The following is an 18,553-nucleotide window of genomic DNA, read 5'->3' as shown; positions in this document are numbered from 1 at the left end:
GCCCTGATATCCACCCTGACCCTGCCCGGACACAGCTCCAGCCGTTCCTGGGTCCTGTCCCTGGTCACCAGAGAGCGGAGATCACAGCCTGCTCCTCCGCTTCCCTTACGAAGTTGTTGTAGATTGCACGCGATGAGTTGTAGATTCTCTCCTCGTGCCATGCCGTGCCATGCCGTGCCGTGCCGTGCCGTGCCGTGCCGTGCCGTGCCGCCACGGGACGCACACCCGACGCCGCCCGCTGGCTGTCGGCGCGGCCCCTTTAAATGCTAATGAGGCAGCGCGCGTGCCGCTCCGGCCCCCGCTGACTGTGTTAAAACTTCGGCGGGGCCATTTTGGGGGCAGTAAGACCGAGCGCGGCCGAGCACCCAACACCTCCGCCCGGCACCATGAGCGAGGCGCCGGAGACCAGCGCCACCAGCCCCGCGCCCGCCGCGCCGCCCGTCCCGGCCGCGGCTGCCGCGCCGCCCGCGCCCGCCGTCCCGGACGCCGCTCCCAAGAGCCCCGCCAGCGCCGCCGCGCCGAGTGCGGCTGTTGCTGAGGCGGCCCCCGGCGCCGCCGCCGCAGCCACAACCGCGGCGGCCGCGTCGGCGAAGAAAGTGCTGGGTGAGTACCGGGCCCTGCTCGCAACTTGGCGGCGCACCTGCAGCGGGACGCAGGGTCCGCCGGCGGCCGCCGCCCGCAGCCCGGCCGGGCGCGCTCCCCCCGCCCCACGCCGTGAGTCAGGCCGGGCCGCCTCCTCCCCGCGGGCCGGGGGAGCCGCGCGGCGCCGGCCGTGACGCGCTCGGGAGCTGGGCGGGAGCCCGGGTGTGCCTCATCGGCCCGGAGCGTGCGGGACAGCGAGCGCGGCGCGGCCGGCTCAGCCCTTCTCGCTCAGCCCGTCCCGGCACCTGCCGGCGGCGGCCCCTCGGGAAGGGCTGCTCGAAACCCTGAGTGCCTCTCCTTAACGTTTAGGTCCTGGAACTACTTTTCTATCCATGAAGAATCTTGCTTTAGTAATGCCTCCAGGTTTAGTGGGGTTTGTTTGTTTTGAGGGTTTTTTTGGAGGGGCGGGGTTTGGTTTCTACTTTACTATCAGTAAGAAGGCAAACGAAATGTCATGTTGCCGTCTCTCTGCTCAAGCCCAGTGCGTAGCAAGTGTGACTCGTTTTCATTGCGATTAAATAGGATCAACCTGTTGAAAAGGACAGGACTTCAAATCTGCAGGCTGCTGCCGATAGGGGTGTACTGTTTGTAACTGTGTAACTTCTGAGCGTTTGGTAAAGGCAAAGTTGAAGCTTACATTGTAGGATCCCAGATATCCTTAAGGATACACAGGACCTTCTCTTCTGAAGGGGAGAACTGAGGTCTTGCTGCAAGAAAGAGAATCCAGGTAAAGGATTTCTCTGGAGAGGAGTTAGAATTCTAGCAAAGCAGAGCTTGAAGGCACAGCTTGTGTGATTAATTTTTTTTTCCCCCGTTACCTCATTTGTCAGTAATTAGTACACAGGAATCAGCACATCCATATCTGCTGGTATATCTGGCTGCTTCTTGCCTTAATGTGGCTTATTTTATTCCTGGTAATGCTTTTACCTTGTTCACCTATTCCTATTGCTTGGAGAGAAGGGGTGGGGGGGAAGTGAAGGTAGAAGTACCTTTCCTGAACAAGCAGGAAAATGAAAACCACCGTGGTGATGGTTTTGGAAAATGACCTTATTGCTAGGCAAGCTTTTTATTAGGAATGATGAGGAAAAGGATCACTGTAAATGCTAATTGAAAATTGCCTTATATTAAAGTCCACCTCAGGTGTCCCTGTTAATGGTCACCTGTGTAGTTATGTTCCCTTAAGCCTTCCTTTACAAAGTTCCCATTAGAAGCAAAATCTTATACTTGCTTGAGGCATCCAGATGTCTGGCTTCTAGGAATATGGGCAAAGGTTACTCAACTTTCTCTTTTTGTCTGGTCACAGGAAGCTCTGGCTCTCCTTGTTAAAAGGCTATTTTGTCGTGGGTAGGAGTGGCTGGTGATTGTTTCCTCTGATAGTGTCAGAGGACAGCATCTTGTACAAGTATGTGGGCTTCCACTTGCTGGTGGGATGTACGTCAGCACACCAAGTGCCTTCTGTGACTCATCAGTTCAGCTGGTTACTGTGTTCTCCTCTGGGCTTGTCCTCCTCCTTGCCAGACTTCCCTGCTCAGGCTTACCAGTGACTGTGCCATGGATGTTCAGTGTCATGCTTTTGTCTGAAGTTTTTTTGAACCACAGTGATACTTAGGGGAGACTGTAGATGTATAATTTTGCTAGCACACTGTTCTAGGGGGAATAGATTGGAGTCTCTCCCATGGAACAATGTTGTTTTTAAACTGTGTGCATACTCCTCTACTTAGCAGCAGCTAGCTGGCCACAGAGTGAGTTTTGACAGCCTCTCCTTCCCCAGCCTCTTGACCCCTCTGAGGGTTTTTGTCATGCTTCCTAGGCTTCTTCCTAATCTGGTTCAAGTAGGCTGACAGATTCCAGAGCTGTTTTGCAGAGGAGGGAAGGGATGATGTTGAGGGAAGCAGTGGTACTGGCATTGTTTCTCAAAGCAGGCTGAAACCTGCAGGTACTGTTTGCACTATTTCTGTGTTCCCCTGGCCCCTCCTGTTGATTTGTGTGAGTGCAGGGAGGTCTTGTAGCCAATGCCATTGTGGTAGCAGGAGGTGTCTGTATGTGGTGATGTCCCTATGAAACTAAACCTAAAAGCACAGCTATAAATACTGGTGCTGAACGCTGTTTACTGAGCCAGTTTGGCACTGAAGGAATGTTTTTCTGTTCCAGTAAACAAGAATTCTTGGGAATGCATGTTGCACCAGGCAGACTCTTTTTTGCTAGGTGGTATCTCAGTCATGTTAAGACGTCACTGCTTCTGAATAAGAACATTTTCTACTAAAAAGTATATTAAAGAAGACCAAAAACTTCACTTCTCAAAGGGCAATGGGAAAGGGCCTGTTATTGGTAGTAATAATAGCAGCAGTGCTACAATGCACTGTTGTTGTCAGACCCTCTTACTTGAGGGGCCGTGAGCCCAAAGGTCTGGTTGGCTCCATCATCTCCTTGTGAATATTTAAAAAAGAATACAGGTGTAGAGTAGATGAAGGTAACAATTTACAGTATGTTCTTGCCTCTGGCAGAGTGGTGTAAACTTCTAAACTGGAGATTCTCTAGTCTGTTTTCCTTTATTGCCTCTTGAGTTCCTGCCACCCCCAAAACATGTATGTGAGGTTTTTAGCAAGCAGTTGTCTGTAGGTGACTGGACCCTTTTCAAGTAAGTACACAGGTTGCTTAAGTAGCTGTAATTGAGCTGTGTTAACAAGTAATAGCTCTTCAATTACAGAGGCTGGAACTGTCCTTTAACTAGGGGTTTGAAAAGTACAAGTTGGTGGTGTCCATCCATTTGCTGTGAGGTAAGGAGAGGTTGAGCTGCCTCCATCACTGTCGAGTTCCTCCTACACATTCCTACAAGTTGGAGAAACAGGTTTTGCCAGGTCCTGTAAGACACTGTAGTGTGGCTTCTAAGTAAATGCTGTTTTACTGCAGAGACAGGAGCTTGCCCTGATACTGAAAGTCACGGAACATGAAGTTGGTCACTTTGTAACTACACAGTTGATGCCTAGAGAGGCTAACCTGAAGCAGAGGCTAAACAGTTTTAAAGGAATAAAGCAGGTGTTTATTAAAAGGCCTTCAAGGGCTGCATCTTGGGCAGTACAGAACCCTGCTGTGGCTCTGCCCAAGATGTATGACCGGTCATGAGTTTTCACACTTTAATAAGTTTTGGTCTATTTACATGTTGGGATTAATTGTCCAGTTACAGCTTCAGGTTATGAAGTCCCATCCTCTCACATTGCTCTCATCAATTTGCTGTGGTTTGTACTTTTTGGGCCTGAAGCTGTAGCCTGAAGCTTGGTTCTCAGGCTGGAAAAGGATTGTTTTGTCTAATTCAGCTGTGAAGAGATCTTGCTAACACTTCATATGAAGTTCAGAGTTACTAAGACAGTACGGAGTCTGAAAAATATGAAAGCTAAAACTTAAGGCATCACAATCACAGATCATCTTAGCAGTAGGAGTACTAAAAAAAGAAAAAAAAGAAACAAAAACAAGTCTTGTGGGGTCTTACTTGGTTAGTGTGATGCTGACAATGCAAGAAGGAGCTTTTCCAGAATAAGGATGTGCTGCCTTTCCACTTGAGAGGGTTGCACAGTACTTGATACTGCTTCTTTGGGCAGTTCTGGTTTTCAAGGAAGAAAGAAGGGTAACTATAAGTAAAAGAGAGGAATTGTAGACAGTTTCCTTCAGGTGTATTTCATGTCTAGCTACTAACCTGAAGGGAACTGATGAACTGCAGTGGGATTTTCAGCTTTGCTGTCCATTTCTGGGATAGAGGACTAAAAAAGGGATAGATGCTCTATTCTGAAAATAGGGCTAGGTTTTGTGGTGTGTGGTAAACCCTTGACTGAAGAATAGTGTGTTAAAGTACTGTGTCTTGTTACTGCATTAGAATGAGCTGAACTGGGAGATGAAGGCACACTTTGAGTGTTAAGGGAACAGAATAAGTGTGGTTGCAACTTCATATGCAATTATAAAAGTATTTATGTAATGTTATTTACTTCCTTATAGTTTAGATTAACTTCTTTAATTTTCTTTCCAGCCACCAAAGTTCTTGGCACAGTCAAGTGGTTCAATGTCAGAAATGGATATGGCTTTATCAACAGGTATGTTTAAATTCTGATAGTTGTATTTATGCTGTACTAAGACTCGTAGTACACAAGATAGGCCACGTGTTACTGATTGCAACAGAGACCTCAGGACCTGACTACAAGCTCATGCAGTTGATAGTCAGCTTTGGCCAGGCACTCAGCAAACTTTCTTAAGCACCTCAGCCTCCAATAAAACGTTATGTGCATGGGGAGAAAACAGAAAGGGTCAAACTCTACAAATTTGGTCTGTTACCTGTTTCTCATGTTTACTTCTGCTACACTCTTAATGAGCTACATACTCTTTAGTGACTGCCTGACTTTTTTCAAAGGCCTGACAAAGGCAGGAGGATGAGGGGAAATACTTTTGGGTAAACTTGAAGTGTTAACTGCTTGGTCAGAATACCTCCAGTGGATACTCATTGAGATTCCCTGATAGTATCTCACTGAAAGTATGCCAGGCCTGAGTTTCATAGAAATTTTCTCTTTGTATCTTTTGTTTTTTTCCCTCTTCTCTGGGCACAAACAAATCTCTGAATAGCATTGAGAATCCAAACAGCTGTAGATGAGATTGGTCATCTCTAGGTGGACATCTGTAACCTTAGGTGCAGAGGACCCATGCTTTCAGTTTACTGGAGGAAACTGGCTTTTAAGGCTGAAATATCTTTGTGGTTGAGAGGCTTAAATGTTTTGTATGCTTTTTTGAGGAATGAAACTGCTGCACGCTGAACACTTGTCTTCCAAAAAACATACCTGACAAGTTATTTCACTGGAGTTGTTACACATCAGGCAGATTTGGGTGAGTTGGATAGTGCAGAAAGGGGTAGAAGACCCCACGTTCGTGGATCTGAAGCCAGTTGTGGTGTGGTATTAATCTCAGTCTCTGGAGGTTATTATCCAGTGTTACATAAGCTTAGAAGAAGTGTTTTAATTAGGAAGTCCTCTTAAAATCTGTAATAGCAGTTGATCTAAGAGCCTTCACCTGGTTGTGGTGTAATAACTTGTTAGCTTTCTTCCTAATGTGAAATCTACTATTGCTTCAATTCAGGACAACAAATTTGGGATTATGCATTATCTTCACAAACTCTTTGACCCACCTGTTGTGTTTGTTGAGAAGGAATTGAGTGAACAGATGGCAGGGCTTAGGCTCTTTTTTGTTGTATGGGAACACAGATTCAAGGTCTCAGACTTATCTCTCTGTGTTTTGTATGTGGAAGCCTGAAGTGTCTGGCCCAATCCAGAAAACCTCACGTTCATATCTGGGCCCTCCTCCTGTGGACTCTCCTGACACCTCTTGTGCCTCTTTGCTTTGAATTTCACTGAAAGGAGATCTCTGTTAACAGCTGTGGCCAGTCCTGTTGATAGTCTTGTTTGACCTCTGGGGTAACAGCTCAGGTTGCAGTCCCTCTGAAAGTGTTTTTGGGGAGTTAGAGTAGTGAAAAACAAGCAGTCCAGTCATCAGCTCTGCCCTGCATAAAAGAAAACACTGAATATTTACCAGAAGATTACAGAGAACCTCCCCCATCTTCTCACCCTTTTGAAGGCCTGGGAATCCTTTCTGTTCTCAAGCAAATGACCATAGAAGTTCAGAGCAGGGTTTTGTAGCATAGGCTTAGACAGAATGTATGGAATTCAGGGCATGTGCTACAGGCTAGGAGAAGGAGGGTTTCACTTGAAAAGCCAGGAATTTCTATTAAAGTCTCTTAAGTCTAAACTCTTACGACTTCTCACTTTCTTTTCACAGAAACGATACCAAAGAAGATGTGTTTGTTCATCAGGTAAGACAGCAGGAGTTGTGCTTAGACATGTGTGCTATGGTAGCTTTCTAATGCAGCTTCCTGCAGCAGCTCCACAACCTTGTCCTGGCTTCTCCTTAGAATATTTTCTGCAAATAACTTGAGTGGATGTGTATGTTGAAATTTTCAGGGAGAAATGTTGGGTTGTTTTCCTTCTCTGTGAAAGGCTAGGTATTTTAACCCTTCTTAACCCTTTTTGTCTGCTCTAATTTGAACACTAAAGATGTTTTTTGGTGTGGTTTTTGTTTGGTTGTCTCCTTGGTGAGATGATTCCTCTGTGAATACCTTGCTGCTGTTGTCTGTCCTTCCCCTGTTTCCTCATGCTCTTGTGCCTTTTGTTTCTTCCTGCTCTCTTTGCTTGCAGGTCTGTTCTGTCTGCCCTCCCTGGTATTGGAGAGAAAGTGATCTAGTCTGGCTCTTGACCAGCCTGGGTTGCCATCAGCTGTTTCTGCACAAGGCAGCTGCTCTTAGGCAGAGGAGGAGGAAGGCTGTGTGCCAAGTATGCCCAAGCAGAGAGAGCTTGCCCAGCGGCTCGTTATTGGTTAACGTTCCTTGAGCTGTCAGGAGGCTGTTCTAAGTTTATACTGTGACTCTCAGGTTGCAGGCACATAATGGCAAGACAGAAGATGCTGTCTCCATGCTGATGTCAAATGATTAGTTGGTTTAGATCTGGTTTTGCATCATTCACCAGAAAGTGCAGTCTTGCCCCTAGAGTTTGGCCCATATAAAATGTCTGCAGGCTCATGTGATCTTTGAGAGCATGAGCTTTCTCTGTGGTGTGACAGCATTTCTATCAAATGTAACCAGGAAGTTTGTTCCCAGAGCTGGCTACTGAGAATGAGGATATGTGCATATATCCTTAGCTGGTGAGTCAACACTGAGAGTTAGTTTAGTTCTTGTGTCCTATGACTAAATAGTGGTAACTGTGGTAACAGTGGTAACTGTTTCTCTGGGTCATAGGGTGTACACCCATGATCTGAACCTGGCTGGAGCTGGAAGGGGATAAATCTAGTGCCTGTTATGAGAGAAAATGATGTTGGGAAGTGTCCACAGTACATGTTCCAGGTTTGGCTGGTGGGCTTGAGAGCAAGAGATGTCAGTGCACATACGGATTTTTGATGGTCATTTTCCTTCCTTAGCAGCCTGTGCTGTGGGCATGCTGACACATCTGTGGTCTGGTGGGATTGTGTCCAGAGGAGGGCGGGAACAGTTCTGGAAGAGAAACGTGTTCTGGATGGGCAGCACTGCCTTAAAGACAAATGAGGTTTCCTTGATACTTGTGAGACAATTTCCTGGAAAATGGCAGTTGTGCTGATGACAGATAGCGTGTATCAGTGTTATTCTGCTTGGGAGGGCTGCCAGCTGAGACCCAAACAGAAAGGTAGTGTTATCTGTGCTGTTTTGTCTCCTTTACCTGTAGAGGAGATTGTTCCCCTAAATGTAAGCTGGTGAGTGTGTGTGGAGAGGGGTGGGCACTTCCCATCTCCTGTGGCTGAAGTCCTTTTGGTGTGAGCAAAACTGGCTTTGTTTCAGAAATACCACATCATGTGCAGGCCTGCATCAGATTAACCCTCTTGGCAACCTGTGCATGGCAGAGTAGAGGGTTCTAGTGCTGCTCTGGTTTGGCAGCAGTCAGATGTTCCTCATCCTGTGCATGGATGTGCTCGCTCCCAGAGCCTGGGACAGCCAGAGCTCCTGGTGAGGCTGGCTGAGGAGGGAGGCCAATCCATGTGTGAGCAAACATCCTGCTTCAAGCTCCCTCTGTGCTGATAGTGCCCTCGTGCCTGGGAGGGGCTGGATTACACTCCTAATCCCTTCAGAATAAGGCTGACCTAGTTGAATAGATACAGCTTCTCCCTGCCTCCCCTGCATGGAACGGCCGACCTCATGATTGGAATGGGGGTTAGTGCTCGGTGTCTGGCTATTGGATGCTATTTATAACTAGTACAGATTAAAATGCTTTTCTTTTTAGGGCATGCATGGCTTGCTTTGAGTTAACCCTTTGTCTTGCAGGGGCCCCAGGCAGTGTTTTTGGGAAGGACAGCTGTTTGCTTTGCATCCCTGTCTGGTTGGTTGGTGCAAGGTGCTGCCCAGGGCACTGTGTCAGTCAGCTACAGGTGCTGTGAGCAGAAGGGATCCATCTGCTTCATGGGCTGCAGTGTGTCTCACAATTTAACAACAGGAAGCGTGTCAGCAGCCAGAACAGTTACATTTAATTAGGCAGAGTTGAAATCAATGAGCTGTGAGGAGGAGTTAATCTTTCTCTTCACTGCACTGGATTATGTTGATCATGCACAGCCTGAAGTACCTGCACCAGGAATCAGTGTAACAAATTTTGGCTGTTACTGGGACAAGGTTGGATGTGCTGATGATGTGGTGGTATGAGCATATGGAAAGCACTCTTTCAAACAAGAACCTGAACTAGCTCTGGAGGCTCTTCTGGTTGCCTGTTCATCAGTGTTCCCCCTGGGAAAGGAAAGGCTTTGTTGTTGAGTGTTGTCTGTTAATATGAAACATCTGTCGTCTTAATCAGAGAAGCTGGAGCCTGCAGCATGCTGGTAAACAGTAACAGGGAGAACAGTGCTCTCTTCCCTCTGGATACACAGAGTCAAAGTCTTTTCATCAAGCTTAGAGCTTAGGCTTGTTAGAGGCTTATTTCAGTGATGTTTATCTGCAGCTGAAGTAGTAAAGCTTTAGAGTTTCTGCTTGGATTTCTAGGATTTACTTAAAGTTGTCCTGATTGCCTTTATAAAACAAGCTCCAGCCTACTGCAGCCTCTACCTTCTGCTGGCAGTTGCAGATCTGGATTCTTGAAGTTTCTGCCCATAAAGCTGGGAACAGAACATGTGGAATACTGTTGCTTTTATCTTTCATTATGCTTTTTGAAGGGTATTTGAGGAGCTTCATCTATCTTATGTATACCCTCTGCTGAAATGAAATTTTTTTAGTCTTTTCTTCTTTTGCGCTTACAGGGAAGGGGAAAGAGTTTGAAATACAGCTTATTGACATCTCTGTGACATGCAAAGCACAAGTTTAGAAGTTTTAGTAAAATAGTACTTGTTTCAGTACAAATAGTACTAAATCAATAACTTCGCTGCAGATTAGGGGTTTTAGTACTAGGATATAAAATTTATGGAAAAGCAAACACTTTGATCTGATTTTTAGAAGTGGGACAGTTATATTAAAGAGTCAGCAGAAAGCAAACAAAGTTGTTTGTGGTACTTGTGGAGTCTCTGCTTGCTAAAGTAAATCCCAAAGGAATTGACTTGAACAGGTCATTCTGTTTCTCTATTAAAAAACCCTAAACCTCTTGAAATATTTTTGCTTTGACAATTATAGTATGTACACTCTTGCATCCTTCCTTAGGCTGTTCAGGGATGCTTCAGGATATAGAGAAAGGTATGGCTAGAAGGGCATGCTGGTCTGTGGCCTGAAACACAAAGGAGACTATTGAGCAGCAAGGAAAGTAGGTTTCCTAGATTAGTCAAGATGAGCTTTAAACTGAATAAATTTTTCTTTCAATTGGAAATATTTTGGGGCTGTTGTTGACTAAATATTGTTGCTATGCAAAGGTAACAGCTCCACTGATGGTCATTCTGCAGACAGACAGGACAACTGGCTCTCCTGTTTCTGCCCCACATCCAATTTCTTAAACCAGGTTTATGCCCTGTGTTTCCATGTGTGTTTCTCTTTGCTGGCTCTGCACCTCCCTCCTTCATGCTAACTAAAGGTTCCCACATCAGGAATGTGAATTGGTCTTTAATAATCTAGTGCAAGATAATAATCTTTCAGTGAGAAAATAGCGACTGGATTAGCTTGTACAATGCATGTCTTGGTCTTTTCTCCCTGGCATCTTCCAGTTTGCAAAGCCTTGCCTAATGAACAGACCATAGGCTTGTCTTGATAAAAGCCTTTTGTGGAGTCCTAGAAGTACTCCACAGAGTACAAGCAAGGTATTTGTAGACTGAAAATTGCTCCAGGAGTTTTGAGTGTTTCCTGTGAGTCTGAGGTGGTGAATAACTGGTTTTGATCCAAACCCGTGTTGTTATTTTTATGTAACAATAAGAGTATTATCATTAATAGCTATTATTGTACTACTTTGGGGTTTCTTTGCAGAGATGGCTAAGATTCCATCTGTCTGTTCTGGTACTATTCTGTGTTATTACAGACTCACCTAATATTTGTGGTCTCATTTACAGTGCTTAGATAAAATGCTAATTTGTTGCACCAGAGTTACAGTAATTCTTTTCTAGTTGCTATGACTTACCATGATACCATATAGTTAATGCTTCTACAGAAATGCTCTGGGTCTTGAGTTCTCTTTAGATGGTCTACTGCTCTCCTAATGACTGAAGGCAGGGATCACACTTGCTGCTAGTGCTGCCTTGGCACTGAGTATGAACTCTGTTCATGCAATGATTTGCAGTAATTTCCATATCCAGTGTGCTGGACAGAGCAGATCCTGGAGCAGCAGGTGATTTATGAACTTATAGACAGTGAGACGAGACCTTGAACTGAGTGTTGGTGGGCCTGTGAAATAAGAGACATCAGTCTATTTGAAATACCTTAGTGCAGCGACTGCTCTGGTGTGTAGAGTTGGAATTGTAGCAGAGAAATGCTCCCCTTCCTTTATCTGTGGGGCTAAGAATGTGTACATAAGTAACATAAAATAATTTATTTTTATGCATTTTCCTTTCAAGACGGCGATAAAGAAAAACAATCCTCGGAAGTACCTGCGCAGCGTTGGTGATGGAGAGACTGTAGAATTTGATGTGGTTGAGGGAGAGAAGGTGAGAGATCATGGAGCCGCAGGGTATGGTCCAATAGAGATAAAATCACAACTTTAGCTGTGTCTTTGTCTCTGTCTGATGTGTTAACCACTGGGTTGGTGGCATTCATATAGCTTTTCTGGGGGAAATCTGTTCTTTAAAGGTGTCATTAAGGCATATTTCTAGATATGTATCAAAACTACTAGGAAACTGCATCCTAGTGCTTCTGGAATCTGCAGTTGTTCCTTGAGAGAACATGGGAAGCCTACAGCCTGCCCAGTAATTATGAACTGAGGCCTACATTGCCCTGAACGATTTGTCTTTGAGTCTGATAGCTTAATAATTGTAAGAACTTTCAATTTCCTTATGCTTCTACTTTCCTGAACATTTTTGAGGCTTATTTTTGACTGTCAGTTCCTTCTTGCTTCCTCCTCTGAACTCAGGCTGTTGGATAGGATTTCAGTCTCTTAACTCATGATAACTCTCTTGTTTAAGGAGTTGGGAATAACAAACCTCCTTTTGCCTTGTGCAGGAGAAAGTTCCAAGTTACAGTCATTCCTTATGCGAATAAGCCTCTTTCCTGTTTCATCTTCTCCCTGTAGCTGGTTGTTCTTTTCTCACACCACCCTGGCTACCTTTCCTTTGCCCTTACAGGGTGCAGAGGCAGCCAATGTCACTGGTCCAGATGGAGTCCCTGTGGAAGGCAGCCGCTACGCTGCAGACCGGCGCCGCTACCGACGGGGCTACTTTGGCCGGCGCCGGGGCCCACCTCGGAGTGTGAGTCCCATTTCCCTGCATTGCTGCTGCCACACACGCTACTGGCAGGGCTGTTTCTCACCTGTCTGAGGCACTTCTGATCATGCAACATAGGTCTAATAAACTTTCAAGTTATGGTGCACAAGGCATCTCGACAAAACCAGAACAGTTTGGTATTGCAAAGTGGACAGGCAGTACAAAGCTGTTGTAAACTGAGAAGTGTTATTTTTTTGAATTGAGTCTCTCAATTCTACCTCAACTGCTGTCAGATACTAACTGTTCCTACTATCTATCCTAGTTCCTTTGGATATTTAGTTATCCTGATCATTTTTATACATGAGAGAACATCACAGATGATTGCAGAGTTTTTAATTGTGTATGGTCATGGTGGTTGTGCAAAATGGCTGTGCAAAATGGGAAGGATACCTGTCAAACTTAAGGTAGATTACTAAGGGCTGTTAAGACGCCACAGCTCTTGCTTCCTGCTGGATCAGATGCAGAAGATGCACTTCTGTTTCTAGGTATCTTGTTAAATTCCTTCTTTTGAGGGAAAGAATAATACATGAGAAACTCTAACTCATGTAACATTTTCTAAAACAGACATTACTGATGGCTGGCATTTAAAACACAAATCACAAACAAAAATCAAACCAGAAAAACACCCAAACCAACGTGCAGCTTTATCAATTAACAACTAAAGGGGAAAGATAACCACTGCATCTCTGAAAGATTGGAAGGACTGTGTAGAAAGATAAACTGTATTACATCACATCAAACACTCTATCTTAAAACCTCTTGATATTGTTGTGGGGGGTTCCCTGTGGAATGGGGCTTTGTGTGAATGTGAAGTGGTCTGTAGCAAATTTCTGTGTTATGTCTGTTAGCTTTTCAAATAAAGAATTGTCCTGATCAGTAGCTGCCTTGCCATAACATGTACCCCTTACAGTGCATTTCATGTAGTGAAATGCAGTTAATATGCTCAGAAAGAATGTTTCTAAGAACAGCTTCTTAGTCTGAGGAACAGGAGCAGTATTGGTGGCTCTTGTTTTGTCCTCATCTTAAGTTTGCCCAAATTTAAGCCTTTTGAGAATCTGCTGCTTCTATTTACCCAATATGCTGAGATTTCTGTGCTGATATGTTTGTTTTGAGCTTGCATTCAGTGTTATGGTTAATATACTGCCTGTCAAATACAACACTTGTTTTCTTTGGGTAGCAGGGTGCTGAGGGAGAAATCAAGGATGGGGTCACAGAAGGAGGACAACTTCAGCAAGTGCACAGGAATCCTACCTACCGTCCCCGCTATCGCAGGTGTGTACAGTTCCTCTGCTCAGTCACTTCTGTGCTTTTGTGCTCTGTACAGGCTTCCAAGTGGGGGAGCACTTATGCAAATGGTAGGCACAGTGAGAAGCATTTTAATTACCTGGAGAAATTTGTTTCATGTGCTTGTATGTTCAGAATCATAATGGCCTAGAAAGGGCAAAGAATTCTTAGCATCCCATTACTTCTCACAGCTGAGCAGCATATTGAAGTCAGCTGCAGTGTCCATGTCCTCCCAGATGAACACTCATACTTTTCTGGATAAGTAATAACTTATACTTTATCTGGGACCCTGCTGGGGATGCTGGTGGGTGAAAACTTGTGTGTGTAAGCTGGGAAATGTGGAGTTGCAGCCCAGAAAGCCACCCATATCCTGGGGTGCAGCAGGAGCAGCATGGCCAGCAGGCTGAGGGAGCTGACTGCCCAGTACTTGAATGGGGCTTTTAAGAAAGATGGAGATTAACTTCTTAAGAAGGCCGGTTGTGTTTGTTAGCATGAAGGGTAATGGTTTTAAATTAAGAGATTTAGTATAAATGGAAGGAAGACTTTTTTACTATGAGTGTGGTAGAACACTGAAATAGTGCTCTACTGAAAATGTTGCCCAGAGAGGTGGTAGAAGCCCCTTACAAGGTCAGGTTGGAGAGTGCTCTGAGCCACCTGATCTAGTTGAAGGGGTTTGGACAAATTGCCTTTAAAGGTCCTCAAGGGGCTGGTTTGTCTGCCATTCACTCAGTTGCCCCTCATCATATTGTCCTTGTTTATCAAGTAGGTTATGAAGTCAAATTCCAGTACAGAATTTAGAGATGAACTGTAAAAATGATGTAATCCCCATTTTTTCATGTGCATGTTTGTTCAAAAACAAAAAGTAGGAGGTGAATAACAGTGCAAGAGCAGCAACAAGCTGAATTTGATAGGGATAACAAGACTGTTCTTAATTGTAATGACTTGCCTGTTCAATGCACAATGGATTCATCCTTTTGGAATCTGGGTCTAAAGCCACAAGCCTTCCACCTCTAGTTTGGGCTTTTCTGTTGATGCATATTCATGTTCAATTTGGCTCTTTTATCTAGGACTGTGGGAAATGGGATACTACTGATGCTTGCTGCTTGTTGGCATCCAAGCTGAATAAATATAATTCCTGCAAGTCTTCATTAGTTTTGGGTAGTCAGAGATAGTGCCATAGCAAGTCCAGTGAGGCTTTTGCACGTCATGGGGTTGAATCACAGGCTGAGTAACTTGTCCATGACTAATGGAAACTTGTTATTTTCTGATGCAATTTTCCTATGAGGGGAATGGTACAGCCTATCAGTGCACAATGCTTCTGTTTGAGTTCACAGATATTGCTTTTGTTTACAGGCACTCAATCCAGTGACACTGGCACTTTTGTTATGTTCCTTTGGAAAAGTTAAATTGGCTTTTGGGGCTAGGTGGCTGTGGATTAGCTAATGGGAACTGGATTTTGGCTGTGTTTTGACAGTTTATAAACACTGTTTACACTAGAAATCAGGTGAAATGCTCTTGTATACATCAAGAACATGGACTTGATAGCTTAGTGCTAATCAGGTGCAGCTCACTTGTGATAGGTGCTTTTCCCAATTGGTTAAGAGGGGCAACATGAGGCAAAGAGCCAAGATCCAGGAATGGTTTTCAGGTAGAAGTGAGGAGGATTGCAAGGACTCCACCATTAATTAAGAATAGGACTAGGCTGGTATTTAGCCATGCCAAAGCTAACTCAGCGCAATCAGCCTGTGTGGCCACTACTGGCTTGTTTCTCCTGCTAGCTAGCAATTCAAAGTTAGCTAGCTGCATCTTCCTTGCAGGCTAGACAGCAGAATATGGTGATGTAGCTTCAGCAGTGAAGAGACACCCACTTTCCTTGTCTTTCCTCTTTCCTTTCCAACCATATATCAGCCAAACCCTGAAGGGATGGTTTGCTAGAACTCAAAACCGTTGAGGATGATACTTGGTTTTGGGAGGTTTTGCTGGGCTAAAATTACTGTAGTTGAACCTTTCTTGATTTTGTTCTTATTCTGCCCCTCTCAGAGGGCCCCCTCGCCCACGCCCTGCCCCGGCGACTGGAGAGGCTGAAAACAAGGAGAACCATCACGAGGCCAGTGCCATGAGCCAGCAGCCGCTGCGCCGCGGCTACCGGCGCCCCTACAACTACCGGCGCCGGCCGCGCCCAGCCAGCGCCCCGCCACAGGAGGGCAAGGAGGTACGGACAGGCAGCTGCTCAGGGCACGAGCACCGCCCTGCCAGGGAGCCCTGGGGGAGTTGGGCTGCCTCAGCCTTTGGGGGACCTCATTGTGGCCTTGCGGGGCCTGAAGGGAAAGATGAGGCAAGACAGTTGCAAGGGCCTGGAGTGACAGGACAAGGGGGAATGAATTAAAACGGAAAGGGAGTAGGTCTAGATTGGATATGAGGGAAAAAAATTTCCCTTATGAGGATGGTGAGGCACTGACACAGGTTGCCCAGGTAAGCTGTGGCTGCCCAATCCCTGGAAGAGTTCAAGGCCAGGTTGGATGGAACTCTGAGCAGCCTGGGATAGTGGAAGGTGTCCCTGTGTCACAGACATCTTTTCATTAAAATCCTTTCGTTGGGATTTTTCCTGCTGAAGCTGAGAAGTTTCAGCAACAAAGTGTAAACAATGGCTATCTGCTGCTGTGGAATGCAACAGGTGGATCCGTGATTGGTCTCCTGTGGATGTTTGGATTTACTGACCACTCATGGCAGAGCTGGGTCTTGCTCTCTGCTGGGACACAGATCTTTGTTATTCATTCTTTTCTATTCTTAGCTTAGCTAGCCTTCTGAGAACTTTTCCTTCTATTCTTTTTAGTATAATGTAGTCTATATATTCATAAAAAAATAAATCAAGCCTTCTGAACATGGAATCAACATTCTCGTCTCTCTCACCCTCCAAACCCTTGTGACCACCGTCACATCCCTGTCCATGGCAGAGGGTTGGAATGAGGTGATCTTCAGGGTCCCCTTCCAACCCAAACGAGTTAATAATGATTGTATGTAGCAGAGGTTTTAATGGGATGGATGCCCAAGACCTTCTGCCCTGTGTGAATTTTTAATAAATGTATTCATGTGCTGGATAAGTCTGATGACCAAATCTGACATGCTGATTTCCTTGCCTCCTGATTCTGACGCTCTTTGAGAATAAGCACCTGATCTTAAAATGAACTTAAAAGGCAGTAGGATAGGGAGTGCTTCTGGATAATTCTTAATTGGGGTCAGACTGTAACAATTATTTTTGAAGGGCAAACAGTTGTGTTTTCCTGCTTCCATAAACCTTAACTCTGTGTGTAGCATGAGAGGTGGATTTGAAAGCTCTAGATCCATTTCCTGAACTGTTTGAACCAGATAATTTCAGGAAACTGTTTGCAAACACAGATTATACTTTAATGAGGAAAGATTTTTCTCATTCAGTGTCTACTTCAGGTGTTCCCTTGACAGAATCTGCTGTGTAATACTCAATTACAAAAAATACATTAAAATTAAATATTTTCTGGGGATGCATTTTTCTTGATTGTTTTAAAACCTGCATTATGCTGGCTGTACTGCTGAAGAGAGGAAGGGTGTGGAGGTCAGCCTTTGCCTATAATATGAGTTTGTTGTGTCTCAGGCAAAGACAACTGAAACACCTGCTGAAAATCCTGCTCCAGTGACAGAGCAGAGTGGTGCTGAGTAATGTCCGGCTGCCCAGGCACCTTTACCATCGCTCAGGTAAGGAATATGGGCAGTTCTGTTTCCCAGTGAAAGCAGAGTGTGTATGCTTCTAGGATTCTGGCCACATCCCCTTGTGTAGGGCTTGATATTTGTGATAAGTTCTGAGAGCGCTGTAGAGGCAAACCAAGATACTGCTTTTCTCTTCTTTCTTCCCTCTGCCTCTGGATTTGTCACAAAGTAAGTTTTACTTTATAATTGATTTCTTTTTTTCCAGGAAGCTCTCTGGTCTGTATAGTAACAATATCTGCTGATAAGTTATTTTATTTTAGGAAGATCTTGATTGTGGACAGGATAAGCCAGTTGTGCTTATTCTGCCTGTTATAATTCTTTTCATTTGACATCTTGTCTATTTATTGAGACAGCGAAACTTAAACTGCATTTTTTTAACATGTGGCTCTTCAACAGGTGTCCTAAAGTATCACTCAAAAGTAACACCAAAGAAACAAACAAGCAATAAATTGTCAACAGTGATGACGAAAGCAAAGATTTGAAATACCAAAATGTAAAAGAAAATTTACCAGCAGCTGAGATCCAGGGAACGCCTACAAGATAGATGCATGAAGAGAGAAAGAGAGCGCGATTCAGAAAGAACCACCTCCCTAGTTTTAACAGCAACTGTTGAGCTATTTGATTTTGGGGTTTTTTTCCCTAGAATTTCACTGTTTTGCTAGTATTGATTTTTTTCAATTTTTCTTTTGGTATCAAACTGAAAAGGGAAAAAAAAAACAACCAAAGAACTAAAATTTAAATAAAATGCTTTTTGTATTGGATGCTGGTGCTAAACCTCCCAAGTGTGAGTTTTTTTTCTGTGCCAGTCCTGTTCACTGCAGGACATGGGGAGGACAAACTTCCGCTTTCCTTGTTAAGATCTATTTGAAACTGTGCAGCATGGGTGACGTTCCTCACAAATAAAAGTGATTTCAACTACCAAAAAAAATCTGGTTTAGAGTATTTTTTTATGTTTGCTTTTAAAATAATTCATTATTTTAATCTTGTTCCTTCAGTGCTTATATGTGAAAGAGAGCTGCCTCTTTGGTATGTCTTGCTGGATGATACCTGAGCATGGTTATGTGGGTATATACTTTTGTGATTTCTTTGCAGAAGTTTTGGACTAAACAGCTATAACTTACAGTGTTCCCTCTGTTCCTTTCACTCTAATGGTTTAATAGTTGGGTTTTCCTGTTACTGTCTTGTGGCAGGAGTTTAGGGGATGTGGAGTGAGTTCCTGGAATGGTTTTTTTTCTCATCTGTTTGCTAGGCTTTTGTGTTGTGTAAACAGTAGAATCCAAGTTTTGAGACTCTGCTCAAGGACACTTGTGTAGTAACTACCACTTCATCTAAGCTTCTGTTTTGAATAATGTTTGACTGGCTTCTCCACTCTATTTCAAACCAGTGAAATCTCTGTACCTGTACCATCTTATGTTAATGGGCAAAGTACTCAGCTATCTTATAATATCAGGGGTGTTTTAATGTT

General features: G+C 44.5%; 1 protein-coding gene across 2 annotated transcripts; it reads left to right on the top strand.

Moving 5' to 3' along the window:
- The first annotated feature begins 362 nt into the window (after positions 1-362).
- YBX3 (Y-box binding protein 3) lies at positions 363-18,016 on the top strand. Of its 2 annotated transcripts, none has more exons than XM_064701667.1 (9): positions 363-603; positions 4,661-4,724; positions 6,451-6,484; positions 11,203-11,292; positions 11,926-12,048; positions 13,244-13,335; positions 15,388-15,559; positions 16,976-17,076; positions 17,485-18,016. In XM_064701667.1, exons 1-8 carry the CDS (start codon positions 387-389, stop codon positions 17,039-17,041), a joined length of 858 nt encoding a protein of 285 aa, XP_064557737.1. In that variant the 5' UTR covers positions 363-386; the 3' UTR covers positions 17,042-17,076; positions 17,485-18,016. The 2 variants fall into 2 exon arrangements, with proteins under 2 accessions (XP_064557737.1, XP_064557731.1); XM_064701661.1 differs by having other exon boundaries at positions 13,241-13,335.
- Positions 18,017-18,553: the final 537 nt, after the last annotated feature.

Source organism: Zonotrichia leucophrys, chromosome 1A (genome assembly GCF_028769735.1).
Source record: "Zonotrichia leucophrys gambelii isolate GWCS_2022_RI chromosome 1A, RI_Zleu_2.0, whole genome shotgun sequence".
Lineage (NCBI taxonomy): Eukaryota > Metazoa > Chordata > Aves > Passeriformes > Passerellidae > Zonotrichia > Zonotrichia leucophrys.
Note: the sequence above shows the minus strand (reverse complement) of the source record. Positions and strands in the feature narration are given on the sequence as shown.

Excerpts from the sequence above, each read along its gene's own strand:
- YBX3 (XM_064701661.1), top strand. The coding sequence starts at position 387 with ATGAGCGAGGCGCCGGAGACCAGCGCCACCAGCCCCGCGCCCGCCGCG. Across the intron at positions 604-4,660 it reads GTCGGCGAAGAAAGTGCTGG|CCACCAAAGTTCTTGGCACA; the intron begins GTGAGTACCGGG and ends TTTTCTTTCCAG. Across the intron at positions 6,485-11,202 it reads AAGATGTGTTTGTTCATCAG|ACGGCGATAAAGAAAAACAA; the intron begins GTAAGACAGCAG and ends TTTCCTTTCAAG.